The sequence below is a fragment of the Lutra lutra genome, chromosome 1 (genome assembly GCF_902655055.1).
Source record: "Lutra lutra chromosome 1, mLutLut1.2, whole genome shotgun sequence".
NCBI classification, from domain to species: domain Eukaryota; kingdom Metazoa; phylum Chordata; class Mammalia; order Carnivora; family Mustelidae; genus Lutra; species Lutra lutra.
In genome coordinates this window covers 79,233,450-79,250,940 of record NC_062278.1, presented here as the reverse complement: position 1 = coordinate 79,250,940, position 17,491 = coordinate 79,233,450, and the positions used below count along the sequence as shown (strand labels likewise).

The window sequence follows — 17,491 nt, the reverse complement described above, 5'->3', positions numbered from 1 at the left end:
CAGAGGTGCATCATGGGGGCAGCAGTGCATTTTTGGGTAGGTGAGAAAAAACAAATAAAAAAACAAATCATCGGAATGCCATATACAACGAATAACAAGACTAAGCATGCACAATAAAGGCACTACTGAGTTGTTATTGGGAGGATAACTCCTCTTTGTAGTTAATTACAAACAAGATACTCTAACAGAAAAAAAAAAAAAGAGTGAAAGGAAGAGAGGAGGAGAGAGTCTGCCTTCTGTATTTTTGCTCAAGTATCCGTAAACACAGAAAAGACCTCTCTCGTGATTATTTTACCGTGCTGTGAATACCACACAGTATGTTTTATGAATATTTTCATGATTAAGTCATATATTTATGTAAAAAAAAGAGACAACATTAAAACAGCTAAGCAAAGAACAAAGAATGGACTCATTAAAATCAGCTATTAGATCACATTAAAATTTACCTTAAGAATATAGGTATCTGCTCTAAAAGATCCAATCTCTAACTCCTTGAGTGCTGCTGTCTTTCTTTCTGTATGATGGCATAGTCAAGCTTTTCTAGTTTGACAATTAAGTCTATGCCACAATATTATGTAAGACAATCTAGAGAGCACACTGTTGAAAATCTGGTAGCTAATCCTCAGAACAACTTTGCTTAAGCAATCCTCCTAAATAGTTCCAGATTATGTTATTGTTAAAAGCAAGATATATGTAGAGAAGAGTCTTGATGTGCAAAAGAACACACCGAAGGGGAACAATGGCTGATTAGATGGCACACAGAAAAATAAGAGGACCGAAAATGGCAATATCGTTAAGTTGAAAGGAGACAGGTGTTCTTTACAAAGCGGAAATTTCAGAAACCCTATATCCAGAATAAGAGTATTAAGAGTTAGGCCAAGGGTAGGAGCAATTGGAACCATTTGAGGAGTTACCCTCACATCTGTGAATGGTAACCTCATTATGTATTGTCTGGGATACCTGAACAAACATATCTTCAGCAAAAAAAAAAAAAAAATAAAAAATAAAAAAAAATTTAAGGTTAATAAATGAATAGCTTGTAGTCAAATATAGTGATTCACTTTGCTTGACTGACTGCTAACAGAGACAGAGCTGAGGTCGCTACTCACCATGGCAGCTGCGGTGGCTGCAGCCTGAGCAGCTGCAGCCTGGTTGACCTGGTATTGGGCAGCCTTGATCTTGGCTTGCAGATGTGCGGGAGGATGAAAGTATTTGCACTTTTCCCGGGAGCATCTCCCTTTGATGTAATCCATACACACGGTGACTGTGTTGTCATTGGTGTCAATCATTGTGCTGTCAGCAGGATGAGCAAACCGACAATCGTTTTCTCCTCTGTTGCAATTGCCTCGCTGGTACTCTCGACATACCTATGAGGTCATTAAGCACAGGGGGCTCAGTCAACATGGGCAAAGAGAATCCTTCTGAAGATTTTTAACTTAAAGTGTGCAAGACTGGTGGTAGAAGCCCACACTTGTGAAGAGGGAAAAGATCATTTGCAAAAAAAAAAAAAAAAAAAAGCACCAAATAACCTTGAGGAGTTCTTCATTGAGTACACAAGTTATAACCCCATTTTAGTAGGACTTCCATGAGAAAGAAAATGCATTTTTTGTTTTAATTATGATATAACATCTAATTTAAATTAGTCTTAATTTAAATTAGGGAAAAACAATAACTTTACACTGAAGAGACCTAGCAGGCCCCACTTTAACCAAGTGATCAAAATTAATAACACCAGGAAGAAGACATAATGGCATCATGTACCCATTGATAGGGCACACCGAGAAGAAGGCTACCACATCACTTCCATTGTATGATTGCCGAGACTGCATACCCCGAATTTAATCATAAGAAAACATCAGACAAGCTGAAGTGGGGGAATGTTTTACAAAATAACTAATCAGTACTCTCCCAAAGTGTCAAGGCCATGAAAGGCAAAGGATGATGAGGCACTGCCACAGAGTGAACGATTCCGGGGTTGGAGAAAGGATCCTGGGAGAGCAACTGGTGAAATCTGACTGAGGTCTGTATTTGGCTAATTGCAGAATATCACCGACCTTGCTTTGTAAGTAATGACATGTGCAAGAGGTTTACTATTTAGGTAAACTGGGTGGGTGGATAGGCGGGAACTATTTTTACAACTTCCGTGCTAATCTGCAATTATTTACAGGTAAAAGTATAAAAAGTAAAATCTGACAGCTTTTTAGTAAAATGTTTCCACGAGTTGTGTTCCTGATCGTTAGAGATTCACTTGGTAGTTACATGAAGCAGATGGGAAAAGATTAGTTTTTGTTACTATCTGCTTTATATCTGTTAATTCTGGATGGCGTCCCTGGGGAAAGGGTGAAAATGGATCATTTCTCATGTGTCTGCTCAATTTTGACTCTTACGATTGAAGTTTGTCATGATGGCTGCTCAAAGCCAGAGGTTAACAGAACCTTCTTCACTTGGGGTAGTATGACCTTTTCACCACAAGAGGGCCATCCAAAACACATAATGTCTTTAATATTTCCATGCTCCTACTTTGTGCTTCAAGGGAAGTTTTTGTTCACAAACTGAGAAAATATGCAGACCCCAAGCACTTTATTTTGGAGTACAACAAGAAAGAGAAACGGGAACCCTGTTATGATTTTAAAAGCACAGGTTTTCTTAGCATTTGTGAACATGAAATGATCACACTCAATTCTATGTACTTTCACCCATTATATCCACACCCCATTATTGAGCAAAGTGTTTCCTTTTAAGAAGAATGCTGTAATTTATATCATGCTACATCTGAAAATGAGCACTGTAAATGATCCCTTGAACTACTTTTAAACCTCGAGCTAGCTGAAGCCTTGTGTTCCATATACACAGCAACGAACCGACTTTATTCATCACCTCATTCACTTTATTTAATTTACAAAAAGTTACTGAACAAATACTACAGGCCAGATACTCTGAGAGATATTAAGAATCCAAAGTTGACTTAGGAACTTAGAGAAGACCCTCTTGCTTATTTATTTATTTATTTATTTATTTATTTATTTATTTATTTTTCATTGCATCTGTCTTCTCGAACAGAAGAAAACAAGGCTAACCGGGGTTTTATAATTTGAAAAGCGAAAGTGATCAAAGCTGTTCCCCTGAACTAGCATCCTCCATTCTGGCTGAGCACTGGAAATAGCTGCGGAGCTTTCTACACCACAAATTCTCAGTCCCTAACCAACACTTAACTGGATTAGGCTTAACAAAACAACCAGGAGGAGAGACACACACTTAGCTGAGAACAAAAACTTCTCATGTATGTATATGAAATTTAGGCTGAATTTATACTATCGTATGAATAAAACGCTACCTTTGTGTTGAGTCAGTACAGTGTCCTGCAATAGGAAACTATATGAATGCATACTTCTGGGGTTAGTTCTCTAGTAATTCTTGTTTTCTTGAACATGCTCACGAAGGAACTGGCAACAGACGAGCTGACACCCTGTCTGTGAATTTACCTTACTCTTTGCCTCACTGACAAGAAAGATCTGAGAGCAGCCTATTTGTGGGCTCTTTAAGAACTATTAAAATCTAAGATTTGGGGCGCCTGGGTGGCTCAGTGGGTTAAGCCGCTGCCTTCGGCTCAGGTCATGATCTCAGGGTCCTGGGATCGAGTCCTGCATCGGGCTCTCTGCTCAGCAGGGAGCCTGCTTCCCTCTCTCTCTCTCTGCCTGCCTCTCTGCCTACTTGTGATCTCTCTCTGTCAAATAAATAAAAATAAAAATAAAAATAAAAATAAAAATAAAAATAAATCTAAGATTTGTTATTTTCTAAAAAACAACTATGACAGTGCCTGATGCCAGACATTTGAGCATCATTCTCCTAAAATACAACTTGAGTGCTGGGCTTTTGACTTTTGGTTTATCTGTCTCAACATTCTTTTCACTTTCAGTGATATAAACTGAGATTCAGAATGCATACAAATGGTCATTCTAATACACATTTCTCATTCCTCTCCTTCTGCTTCATGCATGTGAGCTGGTGGTTCCTGTAGGTTAAGGGCCGGTTTATTGTAATTTTCTACTGTTTCCTCTTTTGCAAGATGCAATTCAGGAGAATTCAAAATGTATTTAAGGGGACCGGTAAGTAGGAATCCACTTAGAATTTGTCCTAAAACCAGCCTTTTCGAAGGTTCAAAGGATTTAGTCAACTTAGTTTGGCATGAGATGCCTTTTTTTTTACAGTCTTATTTTTTCCTAGCTTCAAGTTTTCCCAACATGAGAAATGGAACAGAATAAATATACTGAAATAGCAGTTTTCCCATTATTTCTGCTTTTGAAAAAAAAAAAAAAAAGAAAAGAAAATCTCCTCTGAAAACTTGTACTCCTGAGAGCTATCTGCCAGAGGGGCCAGAGAAGTGTGCCACACACCAGAACACAACGGTGTCACTGGTACCTATCTGACCAGAGCAAATTCCCCAAGGTTTTTAAGACATATTTTTGTCTAACGATCACCACCAATAATACAGGATCTATCTCTTGACTGTTGGATTTGGGTTTGGCCTGGTTTCTTTGATGAACTCAAGAATTAGACTATGCTGATCCTCAAAGGAAGTCTCTTTGATGTAGTATTATACTAGAAATGACAAGTTGCTGACAAAACATCAACAAATCTGATCTCGTAATTCAAATCAGGGTAAGAAATTGTATGATTGACCACATAGAGAATTTAAAACACAGCAGGTTTAAAATCCTAACAACACGGTGGTTCTTTTTTCTCTTCTCATCCAGTCTTCTGCAGGCACACATTTTTCAAATAGTTGTAATGATGGCATAGCTACTACGAGGTAGCCTGGTTTTGTTTGACAGTGCACGTAAGCTACATAATGTCTGGAGTGATCATTTGTGATGGCAGCATCAGATTCCATCAAACTGAGGTGCATTATAGGTAATGCTTCCAGAAATCATCTAGATTATTTCTAGATATTCTCATGTTGCAAATAATATTGCAAAGACTATATTCACGACTATCGACATTTAAAAAACCATTTTCTAAGGTTAAATCTGTGAAAATGGTAGTGCTTTTCAAACAGATTAAAATAATTCCATCTATTTAGCGAAACACATAATGTGTTTCAATCAAGAAAATGTTTGTTGAGTCTTTTACTCTATAAACATTAAGGCAGGATTTGTTTTGTAAATCAGGTAAGTTTAATAAATTTTCATACAAAATTGGTAAGTCTGCTTTTATATTAAAACCCATCATTTCAATAAAGATATTCATTGAAGACATTTAAATACTAAATTCTATTTTTAGAACCATCTATGCAATAAAGTTTATAAATTTTAAAAAAGCAAAGAAAAAAGTACTTAGAAAAACTTCCCAAAGAAATGGGAATTATTCTATGTAACCCTTTTTTTCTTTTGTTAATTAAGTGACAGTGGTATGTATAGTGGAAAGAAAATAGAGTTCAGAATCAGAAATCGTGGGTTCTGGGGCACTTGGGTGGCTCAGCTGATAAGAGTCTGCCTTCGGCTCAGGTCGTGATCCCAGGGCCCGCATCAGGCTCCCTGCTCAGCGGGAAGCCTGCTCCACCCTCTCCCGCTTTCTCTGCTTGTTTTCCCTCTCTCACTGTCTCTCTCTCTGTCAAATAAATAAATAAAATATTAAAAAAAAAAATTGTGAAGCGGTGCCTGGGTGGCTCAGTGGGTTAAGCCTCTGCCTTCAGCTCAGGTCATGATCTCACGGTCCTGGGATCGAGCCCCGCATCAGGCTTTCTGCTCAGTGGGGCACCTGCTTCTCCCACCCCTTCTCTGCCTGCCTCTCTGCCTACTTGTGATCTCTTTCTGTCAAAAAAATAAATAAAATCTAAAACAAAAAACTGTGGGTTCTATCTAGTTCCTATACTTACCAGCTATGGAATTATGAACACTGAATAAGATAATGGATAGATAGTTGAAAACACACAATACAAATCTGGGGTTAAAATAAACAGTTCTGTTATTTGATCTCTAGGATTCTGTTTTTGTTTTTTTTTTTCTTTTTTTTTTAATGAGTGTGACAAGCATATTTCAAAATGTTCAGAATATTAATAGGTCTTATAAGTAGTATTAAATACAGCAATGTTCTGCAAGGTAAGGCACTGGGATTCTCAGGACATTAATGGCAATATTTGAACTTCTCCAAAACTGGACAGTTATTTGCATGTTTGTTAAGGAGAGAGCACTTTGAAGTAATATGTTTAATGCTCACCATGTTTAAATCAGTCATTTTTGGAGGATAACTTCCAAAACCAGGAACAGAGAGCTTATCATAACAGGAACAGGGACTATTTTAATATTTTGGGAAGTCATTTTAAAGTTTCATGACAAATATTTTGGAGCTTATTATAAGTTCACATATATATATCAATATTTAAGAAATATATATATATATATATCCCATATATATATATATATATATCCCATATATATATATATATATATATATCTGTTGTTCAGTAATAAGCATCATAGACTTTATTTCCCATTAAGCTTGAGCTATATGAGACTTTAAAAAAGGAATACTGGATAATAAATAATTTTATCAAGGTGTCCACAGCATTAGTGGCCATGAGTGTACAAGCTAATGCCAAGAATTATCTGTATTTTCAATTCAAAAAGGATTATAATCTCCACAGTTTAAAATTCTGGTGATTATGGGTAATGATCTTAGCTGACTGTATAGTTAAATTCCCAAGACAGCTATCTGACGATATCTGTTATCTAATAATTTCGTCCACCTAAACTTCAGACATCCATGTCAGCTACCTCAGAGGATTTCTGTTAAGATCAAATGGGAATTGTCTTTGAAATCTAAAAGGCAGAACCTCTCACTACCATTAGTCCAGAGAACACAAGCATATTTTCATAGATAATATAGCTAAGAGTTTGCCACTTTACCTCATGTAATTAAAAACATGAATAAATAAATCTGAATATACAGGAATATCTAGGAATGGTCAACTGAAAACAACAACAACAACAAAAACCTTCCATTAAATCGACTTCCAGGTCTTCAGTTAGTCATTCCTGTGAATGAATGTATAAACCAACAGGCTCATCAATATGCCAAAATGCTGAAACCTATAGTTACTTTTATTACTTTTTCTAGATAAATGAAGATAGGGAAGTTAGGGAAATAGATAAATAGATAAAGAAGATAGAGAAATAGCTTTAAGTTGAAGGAAGAAATGAGTGGAAGAACAGCAAAAAAAAAAAAAAAAAGCTTAGTAATTACTGTATTTCAAACTTACAACCTTACAACTCTTTCCTCCCAAAACAAAACTCCAACTAACCACAGAGAATCATAACTGATGGACTAGATGTTTCAAGGGGGATATGACGACATTGTAAGGAGCTATTCTAAAGCCTTATGACAGATTAAAAAAAAAACAAACAAAACTACAGAGACCTGTGGGCTTGAAACTTGTCATATTTTAGTAATGTTCTAAAGAAATTAAAGTAGACAAGCAGTAGTTAAACACCCTCCACAAAAATATAAAATTAAAATAATCCTATCAATAAGCTTCTCTCATTAAAAGCATCTGCTTTTCTAATCTTATTTTGAATCAAATGACTTTTCTATGAAATAGATCATGACAAATCTGTTAAACTCCTATAAAGATCTCAAGCTAGACATGCCTTCTACTATTACTCGAATCCTCATTTAGCTTTTAATGCTCTTTTTTGTATGTAGTCAATCAGGACCATACTGTTTTATGCCTGCATGCGAAAAGTCACCAGACTTTTCTGTGTCCATAAGGAAAAGAAGCGATCAACATCCAATGGCCTAAATTAGGTACTCGTGTCATGATTATGTCAGTAGAATAAGACTTCTAGCACAAGAATAATCTATTTTATTTTATTTTTTTTTTTAAAGATTTTATTTATTTATTCGACAGAGAGAAATCACAAGTAAGCAGAGAGGCAGGCAGAGAGAGAGGAGGAAGCTGGCTCCCTGCTGAGCAGAAAGCCCGATGCGGGGCTCGAACCCAGGACCTGGGATCATGACCTGAGCTGAAGGCAGCGGCCCAACCCACTGAGCCACTCAGGCGCCCCGAGAATAATCTATTTTAAAAACAAACCAACTCCAACTGGAAAACATCAGAAGCCAAGTGGTGTGCCCACCTTTTCTGGAATATATCCTATGTTTTTCTCATATAGACAGTTGCTATAAAAATGATGCACTTAACCAAATAGCGATCTAGTATCCTCATCAGCATCTGAAATATATGACCACTGGTTAATTTTTTTGTTTAGTTAATGCTATTAAGCAGTATAAAGGACCTTAATAATTATCAATTTACTTGAAATATTTTGTTATGTGCACTCTGTTCTTAGCAACTGAATAAAATGTCAAACGTTCAGTGTATTGGAGGAGGCAGGTTTTTAATTCTGAGTCACAAATAACTGGACATAAGGTAAAAGATGAAAAGTTAGCACTTAAATAGCAGGTGCTGGCATCCTGTGAGCTAAGTATTTTATAGATTATTGACATTTAGAATCACTGGGCAGATCTGTAAAAAGACTCCCAAGCCCCACTGCAAACCTACTGCATCGGTCTATGTAGTCTATCAGTCTGCATTTTTAGCAACCGTCCCAAGGATTCTAATCACACTGAAACTTGAAAACCACTGCTCTAGGACCAGGGGCATGAATGAGATGCCATATTTTATAGCTGGAATGCTCAAAATGTAAACACGTTCCCAAGGAGAATGTTAACAAATGTTAAAAATCTGTCATGCTTTATCTTCTCTGTTTGATTACTCTAAACTCTGAATAAAGTCATGTCTTTTTGTGATTAATTAATTAAATGGCTGACTGGCTCATTTATGCATTCATTTAGCAAGTTATTGGGTATCATTTATGAGCTTGGCACTATCCTGATGTGGACCATTTCTTGTTATGGGTAAGAACAGTAGTTAAAAGGTTTCAAAGATAGGCCTCACAATATTTTTTACTTGAAAGATGCTCCCTCGTTCTCTCTTGGATACTGTTGCTATTCATAATAAAGTACAGATATGACTGAAAACCTTAGTCCTTTCCAGTACCTACAGATTTTAACAATTCCCGAAAATAATGACTGAAAATAAGCTGTTGCTTAGAAATTACAAAAAGGTATCCCAAAGTCACAGAATGGAATTTTAAAAGCTTCACATTTCAGCAACCAATATTGAAGAGATTTGCTCTTCTTTACAGAATACCATAAATACTGAATTTTACAGTACAGAAAGTAGCAGCTACAGACTCCTAACTAAAAGGTATCCAATAAAGGATGGATAATAGGCATACTGATACAAAGTTCATGTGTGTGTTTTACATCTATATATTTAATAAAGTTTGTAATATGTATATGTATATACTTAAAAAGGCTTATTTAAATATTACATTTAAATAAAATTTTCAATAGCTAAAAGTGGCATGAAAAGCCCAAAGACAACCTAAATGTCCCTTAGAATGTTCTAAGTGGAGGCGGTCTTACAGATTCTCTCTTTCAATCCTCTACTTTTATATGTGTGGAATATGAAGCTCAGAAAAGATGAGAAATTCAACCCAAGGCTACTCACCTAATTAGCAAAATCGCTAATCTTGGGTTCCCATTGTCAGATTTAACATTTTTTGTAGCCTCATATCAGGTGCTGTAAATATGTCAGTTCTTTCAAACAGAAGAACTAGAACGCTGACACTCTACGGCATTTTTACTGTCCTTACGGTCTGACAATGTGCAGCAAGAAGAGAGAAGGAAGTAGCAAGAAGAGTTGGCCGATATCTAAACTACCTGAAGCTTCTTTCATCTTAAAAGGAACTCAAAATTCAAACACGTACTTCAGAGTTCCATGAGGAAAAACTATAGATTTAAGCCCAAATAATAAACTTGTGGCCAATCGGCAAATAAGTGGGCGCGCTCACTGCGAAGTCATTTAGATCCTAGTGCAATTAGCAAGGGGGGAAATAACCTGAAGAGAGGAAGGGTCTGGAACCTCCGTGCCGAGCAGAAAGCCATGCCCCTGAACTTCACACTGTAATATGCTAACGGACTGTAACCTTGACATGGGAGCAGATCCTCTTCGCCAGAATAAGACAGGAAGCTGCCCTCCCACCATCAAACATTTAGATCAGAGGAATTCAGGTTGAGAGGAAATGACAGTCCTGGAGCAGCCGCCACTTGTGGGTAAAGCAGAAGATGACAAAATATACATGGCAGCTCCTCACCAAAAAAAAAAGGAAAGAAAAGAAAAGAAAAGAAAAAGTAAAAAGATAAAAGACAGAAACCCCAAACAAATGATAAAGTCGTTACTTTAAATTAAACACTCTACAAAGTACAACCGATTACGGACTACCTAAAACTGTGGGAGGATTAGTTTATAAGAGTTCTGATCACATAGCTCAGCCTTGGAAGAGATTTCTAAGCTTCCTAAATATCATCTCCTCCTAATAACTAATTCATTAAAGTTCATCCCGTGTTGCCTACTGGGTTCCCTTCAATCCACAATTACACATTAGGAACCCAGCTTTGGAAAGATTGGGGCAGGGGGAAGGTGAGTCACATGTTAAGCATCCAGTAACTTTTAAATATTTACAATTTCCTAAAGTTCCTCTTATTTATCTGCAAACAGCATCAATTTACTAGTGAAATAAGTGCAACTGCACAGTGACCAACCACCCACAAAGCAAAGTGTATCTCTAGCACACCCTGGTCTCTGGTTCACAGGGGGTGTGCAACCAAGGTCTCAGAGTCCCTTCTCAGTTCTCCATATGGTCCTCTCGTCATTAGTAGCTTTCTTCAAAATATTCACGAAAGGTAAGAACTAAGTCTGAACAAGCAAACAAAGAACTCAAAAGAATATAAGGGAGACAGAATCGCTTGCTTCCTCTCTGTCCTATCAGCTGTATGGGACTGAGTTATACAATGTTTAAGAATGGAGTTCTATGTTCATACCCAACCAGAACATCCTTTCTACGACCTCAAATAAGTTGTGCCCCAACTTTCCCCCTAAATTTATTGCTCTGTAAGATGGAGTTAATGATAGTATCTTCCTCAGAAGACTGTTTTGAAGATGAACTATGCAATGCATGTGATGGGTTGATGCTGTGTTTGGTAGATAGTAAATACCCAAGAAATACCCACTATTGTTATTACTACCATCAAAAAAAGTGGTGGCAGTTAGAACTATGCCGAAATCTGAGATCCTTTCTGCAGTGCATGCAGTGAAACCCTATCAACAAGAAATTGGTGCTTATTAAATGAATTCCTGCTCAACCGATGAATTATGAGTGTCAATTATGTTCACACAACAGTCTTATTTTGCCTCTTTCTCAGTAATTAACAACACTCAAAACTTCTCAGTCCTAAGTATTGCCTCATCCTAACCAGGGAAAAGAAGAAAAGAGTCATTTTGTTCCTTAGTTGGACAAGAATGGCAGGCTTCAGAGTCTCACTGTACAGTAATGTTGCCATTGTTTTTTTTTCCCCTCATCTGGAGTTTACCAAATCCCTTCATTTATAGCCATGCCGAAATTCTGAACAACCACTTCAATAAAAGAATTCCCTCTTTTATTTCTCTTTCGTGCTGCAATACCAAAGCACATACAACTGATCATCCTTGACTCTGAGACTCTGAGCACGATGCAACTTCCAATTTAAAAACTTGGAACAGAACACACTTTGCAAGCAAAGAGGCTTTGCTATTCCAACCAAAATACTGTGGGGCCTGCGAGAAACTCGCAATAATAAATTTTAAATTGCCTGATACATAGTCACCGAGCAAACTGTTGTGACAACAAGTATCAGGGGAGGAACAGAATTTGCTATTAATAGTAGCAACAATGGACATTTAGGGAGCTGTGTGCCAGACATCGGCCTCTTTAAGGGAAGTGCCATTATGACGTCCATTTTAAGGATGAGGAGCCTGAGACATAACGAGGTGAATGGCAGTCTGACCCCGGTCCAAGTTTCTATCCACCCTTATACAAAGGGACACTGTGGTCTTTACACACATTCCATTTGTCAAACATAGCATACCTCAATTCTCCCAAAATGCTTAGACACTAAACCAAAATGTCTTCTTCGATTTTTTTTTTTTTTTTTTAACCTTCATGGCCATGGAAGAAGCCAACGAACAGCACCCTTTGAAAATCAGGATGGAGCCCATGACGAAACCGACTAATCACTCCTACCTCAAGTCTGTCTGTCCGCATTAATTTCTGTGCGGCAGCTGCTGCAGCCGCAGGTACAGGGACCCCAGGATTCCCTGTCACCAACATTGGTGCGGTCGGCAAGATCTCTGCTGGAACCAGGCTTGGGGACACAGGTCCCAGGTAGGGATTAAAGGCTGCTGATGCATTGGTGGCTAAGCTTGGTGCAACTGAAAACATTGGCTGGAAAAGAAAATAAAAAGCAAAATTTAATCTGTAGGTCCTGGCTCGAATTCGCTATCCTGCATTATACATCGATCCTTCATCCACCCCTCCATGATCCATTCCTCCTTCCCTCCCACCCTCCCCCCGCATTTAATTCTGCGTTTATTTACTCCCATTTGGGATAAGAATCTTTTTAAAATAAGCATTCATCAAGTCCATGATTTTCTAAAATATAATCGGTGAATTACCCATTAAATTTCTGCTGGGATTCTGAAACTTATTGTCTGTAATACTTGTAATTTCTCCTTGAATAACAGACCAGTTATTCGATACAGTAACTTCCTGTGGTCACCTCATCTCCATTTTTGCCCGGATTTAATCCCAGAAACTTGTCTAAGAAATACATTTTATAATTGCTATGTCAGATGAACTTGAAAGACCTGTTTACAACTGTTAATGGGTTGCAAGTGTCCTATTAGCTGGAATAAATAAAGCAGGACTCCCAAGGGATAACAGAGTTTCACAGTCAATATAAACTGTGAATAAATCTCATGGGATATGGGAAAGATGATGATGACACGATTTCTTTTGAACACGTAAGGCACAGCGTTTGGCCTATTTACTTGTTGCATGTTTTTCTGGAGAAACTATAAATATTCCACCAGCTTATCACATCCTTGGGAAATATTTAACAAAGAATTTACCTTACTAGGGAGAAACCATTCTGCATGTGAAGTCTGAAAAAGAAAACTAAACAAAGGCTACAAGATTTTTCAAGGAAATACATAAGGTAGCACTGACTAAAAGGTCACAAGACAGGGTTTCTGCCACAAATGCTTTCATGGATACAGGAGGGTAGTTTCTACTTGTGATACGAAGATGTGCATATCAGGAAATACATCTGTTCTTGAGTAGAATTAAATAATTTACCTGCAAGCTACTTTAGCGATTTGCTTTTCCAGTTTTTAAAGCGTAATGTTGCATAACAATTTTCCACCTGATGGGTGGTCTATTTTTAACTTCCTAATTCAATGGGGTTTCAATTCTTGAAGTTTAATATTTTGTGTAATAATGTTTGTCTCCAAACCCCAAAAATTCATGGACAAAAATGGATCCTGTTCTTTAAAGGACTTCGGAACAATTAATTTTCTTTACCCTGTGGTAAGGAACAGAATCATAGAAACTTCTTTAGAATGAGGGGAACACTAGAATGTAGCTAATTCTTCCCTCTTACAGAAGTAAGAAGTTGGAAGAACCCTGAGTTTACACAGTATTCAAGAGAGCTTTGGAATAAAATTCTATGCAATTGAAATGTAAAAGTAATTCTTATAGCTCAAAGCCAATCATGGAACACTAACAATATACTGTATGGTGGCTAACATATCATAATGAAAAGTAAAAAATAATAAATAAATAAATAAAATAAAATTCTTACAGCTCAAGAGAAATGTTTTTAAAAAATAAACTGTCCTTATTTAGTCGGGCCCTGACTTGTCCAGCATTAAGAAGAGTAAAATGGAATTCAAGTCTTGTTTTTCTTGGGGCAGTGGTTCTCAAGTCCCTGTGAGTGATTTCTGCCTTGGCAGGGCACATGTCCCATGTGTAGGGCACATGTGGCAATGTCCGGAGACATTTTCGATTGTCACAGCTTGGGAGTGCTGTTGCATCTATGCATAGAGGACAGGGATGGGGCTAAGTGACTGGCAACACACCGGAGAGCCGAGCCGCTTACACCAAAGAATTACCCAGCTCCAAATGTCAGTAGTGTGTAGGTTGAAAAATCCCTGTTCTAAGGGATGCACTCGTCTTTTGACTTCACAAATTGTTTTAGGACAAAATCTTTGCAGCTAGTGTATACATTCTTACTTAGAAGACCATGGAAAATAAAATACTTCATATGTAATTTGATTCACTTGGGAGAAGAAACAATACACCATACATTCCACTGGGATTTTCAAGTTATAGTTATGCCTCCAGACGTGCTGGTTTGAATGCCATGGTTAGCTACCCTGCCAGGTCGAGGGCTCCTGCCTGATGAAGTGGCCTAAAGGAATACTTCTGATCCTCACCCCCATCTCTGCCCAAAACACCGGACAGCCGGAAACTACCTGAGCTCTCCACATACAAACAATCAATAATTGGTCAGAAACTGGGGCCCAGAGCAATCTCTGTCCATCAACAGTTACTTGAAAAGCAGCTCATCTTACGCTGCTCCAAGGTCTAATGGCTGCTAAGGGCAGTGCCCCGGCAAGGGCTGACCTGTACCGTGAACCCACGTCGAACTTGGGACTGCTCTTCAAACATATTCAGGTCGAACATTCACTGTTACATACTGTCAGATATACTATATGCAATTTCAACCAGACCAGCACTCTGATTTTCTATTAGGCATTTAAAAATCATAAGAAATTTAGCATAAAAGACCAGAAGCCCAGTTTTAAAATTTGGAGAGCGGAGCCGGTCTGTATCACTCCTCTTCATATTCTATTGCTATGAATTAACAGGGATTTCCAGGTAGCGGATTTTTAATGTGTACTCTGCAAAGTTACGGAGATGTTTATGTCACTGTACATTATTTAGAAGCAGATGTCAAACTTACAAACGTATTTGGAGGCAAGAAAAGCATTTTTTTTTTTAAGAAAAGCATTCTTATTTTAAGAAAATAAGACCAGTGACCAATAAAACGTAGCTCTGTTAAATCCCAATGAATAAAATAAATTTATAATCCATGATGCATCTAAGGCCGCAGCTGCATATCACAGATAAAAGAATACTTCTCGTAAATAAAAATATTGATCTCACTAACTGGCAACAATTTTCCTGCTGGATTGTTTCTATAGAGGTGTCATGTGAATTGATTTTCTGACTTAATGCAGCAGAGCAAATTCAAATCTGAAGAATTTTAGGGCACCGTCACCCAAGTAAAATCTAGCAGCTTGAAAAATCTGAAACATCAACTGCTCAGCAAGCATTCTCTCCAATTGTTCCCTCTTCAGATAAGTGGAGCTATTTGCTACACCAGCAGAGGATCAATAATAATAGCTCTAGACTTTGAAACTTGATCCCAAAAGCTGCTCCCAGAAAGGGCAACATTCCTTCCTTTATTTGGGGGTTTTGTAAATTTGTTACATTCTTTCTTCAAAGAGCACCTTGTCGGAGGTAGGTCACTTCTTGGCCCCATCAGCGCCCTAATCAGATTAGTGAGGCGCTTGAACTGCCAAGTCTCCTTTCCAAAAGCCATCCCGGGGAGGGTTTCGGCAGAACGGCAAGGGCAGACGTTAATGCTGTGGTATTATCAAGTGCCTTGTATTTTCTCTGAAGTATCCACAGGATAACATATAACTACATAATTGGAGTATTTGATACTGACTACATCCTTGTAATAATGACTTACAGATATCTCTGTTCCTGGAAGGCATAAAGAACGTTGGCTTATGATTGCCTTTTGCAAGTGAACACCCTGAGCAGAGAAAAATCGCAAACTTACGAGTGCTGCTGCATTTGTGGGCTAATCCCTTGTTTTAAATGAGACATTCTGATTCCATTAAAGTCATCAGGCTTTATTAGAAATTAAAATGATGTCCAATTCCACATGATGACCTTAGCTAAATGTGTGCAAACATGATTATTGCCATAATTCCTTCCATTTATTGTGTGCCAGGCATTGTGCTAAGGGCTTTACCTATGTTATTCTATTTAACTGATGTAACAGTAAAATACAAACTCCCTGGGCAAACAAAGGCAACAACTCCAGTTGTGAGTTGGGGCAGGGGCGGCTATCTATATCACTCACTGCTAAATCCCCAGGATGGAGCTAGATGCCTAGCACATAGTGAGTACTCAATAAACATACACAGACTAAGGGAGTGAATGAAGGAATGTATGAAGAATTACAGTCTTGTCGGGTGGGTTTTATTAGTCCCTCCCATTTTGCAGACAAGGAAAAGGGCTCACACAGATTACGTGTTCATCGCAAAGGAGAGCATGAAAGACTTAGGATCTGGATACAGGTGTGTCTGGTTCCAGGTGATCCTGAAACCAGTGGTTCTCGGGGCCGACTGGCCATTAGCATCCTTTGGAGAACATCGACCCCCGAATGCCCTGGCACTCCCCACTCATCACAATCTCGGCAGGACCATTTAAAAATCTCCTGGGTCATTCCCCTTCTGTACATTACATAGTATTCTACTATTGAAAATCAGAATCAGGTTCAGATTTCTGATTGTATGTGAGGTCTCCAAGGAGACATGTGTCCTCACAGCTTTCTTCTGAACAATGCTTTTCCCTCTACATGGGAGGTTATTCCTGCCCAGCCCTTCTGTTTAATTCCTAATCACGCTTCAAGAATCACGACTCTTTCTCTTCAAGTTTCCCCTGATCCGCCCACATCTCCAACTATGAAGAGGGTTTTTTTTTTTTTCTCTCTACCCTCTGTTACCATAGAACTCCTCACCACTAGAATTTGGCATTGATCACCACACTTGTTTACTTAACCCTCTCTTCTCAAATTTGACTACAGGTGGCCCAGTGGGTCTTCTGCACCGGGCTTCCCTCGCTCTGCACGGCACTAGTGGCTGCCCTCGGTGCAGCTCCTCTGCACACTGGCTTCATGTCGGAAGTAATGCTTTTGCTGTGTTTCTCCAGCATATAAACTCACTTAGCAAACGCATTAAAAATTTTCTAGCATAGCTATGTGAACGTAAAAGAAAGCGATTTAATGTTACTTCCTCTCCACTTGACAGTGTAATCGTTAACTGGCCTAGGATGCTTGTTTGAAAAGTATAATGTCTTTTAGGTTTGTTTTGTGTTTTTTGTTTTTTGTTTTTTTTTTTTTAATCCTGAGCTTTCTAAGTTTCCACACTGTGGTATGACCATGCTGTAATGTTGCAAATATCATAGGAGTCCTAACTTATTTTAATACATTATGTGAAACAGTGTTTGTGGTTTTTTTAAATGGGTAGAATATATATAATAAAGTATCTAATCAGCATTTGATGCGATTTATGGAGTACAATGATTTTTCTAGATTTTACCTTTGTGCATGTGTGTGTGTGTGTGTGTGTGTGTGTGTAAAGGCTGAACTTGCAAGCAGTACCCCAAAAAAGCTTTTTTTTTTTTTTAACTTG

At 38.0% G+C, this 17,491-nt stretch overlaps 1 protein-coding gene across 19 annotated transcripts in view; it reads right to left on the bottom strand.

Moving 5' to 3' along the window:
• Positions 1-17,491, bottom strand: part of MBNL1 (muscleblind like splicing regulator 1) — a 202,478-nt gene that overhangs the window by 19,688 nt on the left and 165,299 nt on the right. For all 19 annotated transcript variants that reach the window (XR_007126989.1, XR_007126991.1, XM_047728285.1 and 16 more), the window contains 2 exons: positions 12,183-12,383; positions 1,110-1,367 (listed from right to left, as the gene is read on the bottom strand). Coding sequence is in view for 17 of the 19 variants with exons in the window: in XM_047728285.1 (XP_047584241.1) it covers positions 1,110-1,367; positions 12,183-12,383 (459 nt within the window). In the remaining 2 variants the exon portion in view is untranslated. The remainder of the gene's footprint in view (positions 1-1,109; positions 1,368-12,182; positions 12,384-17,491) is intronic.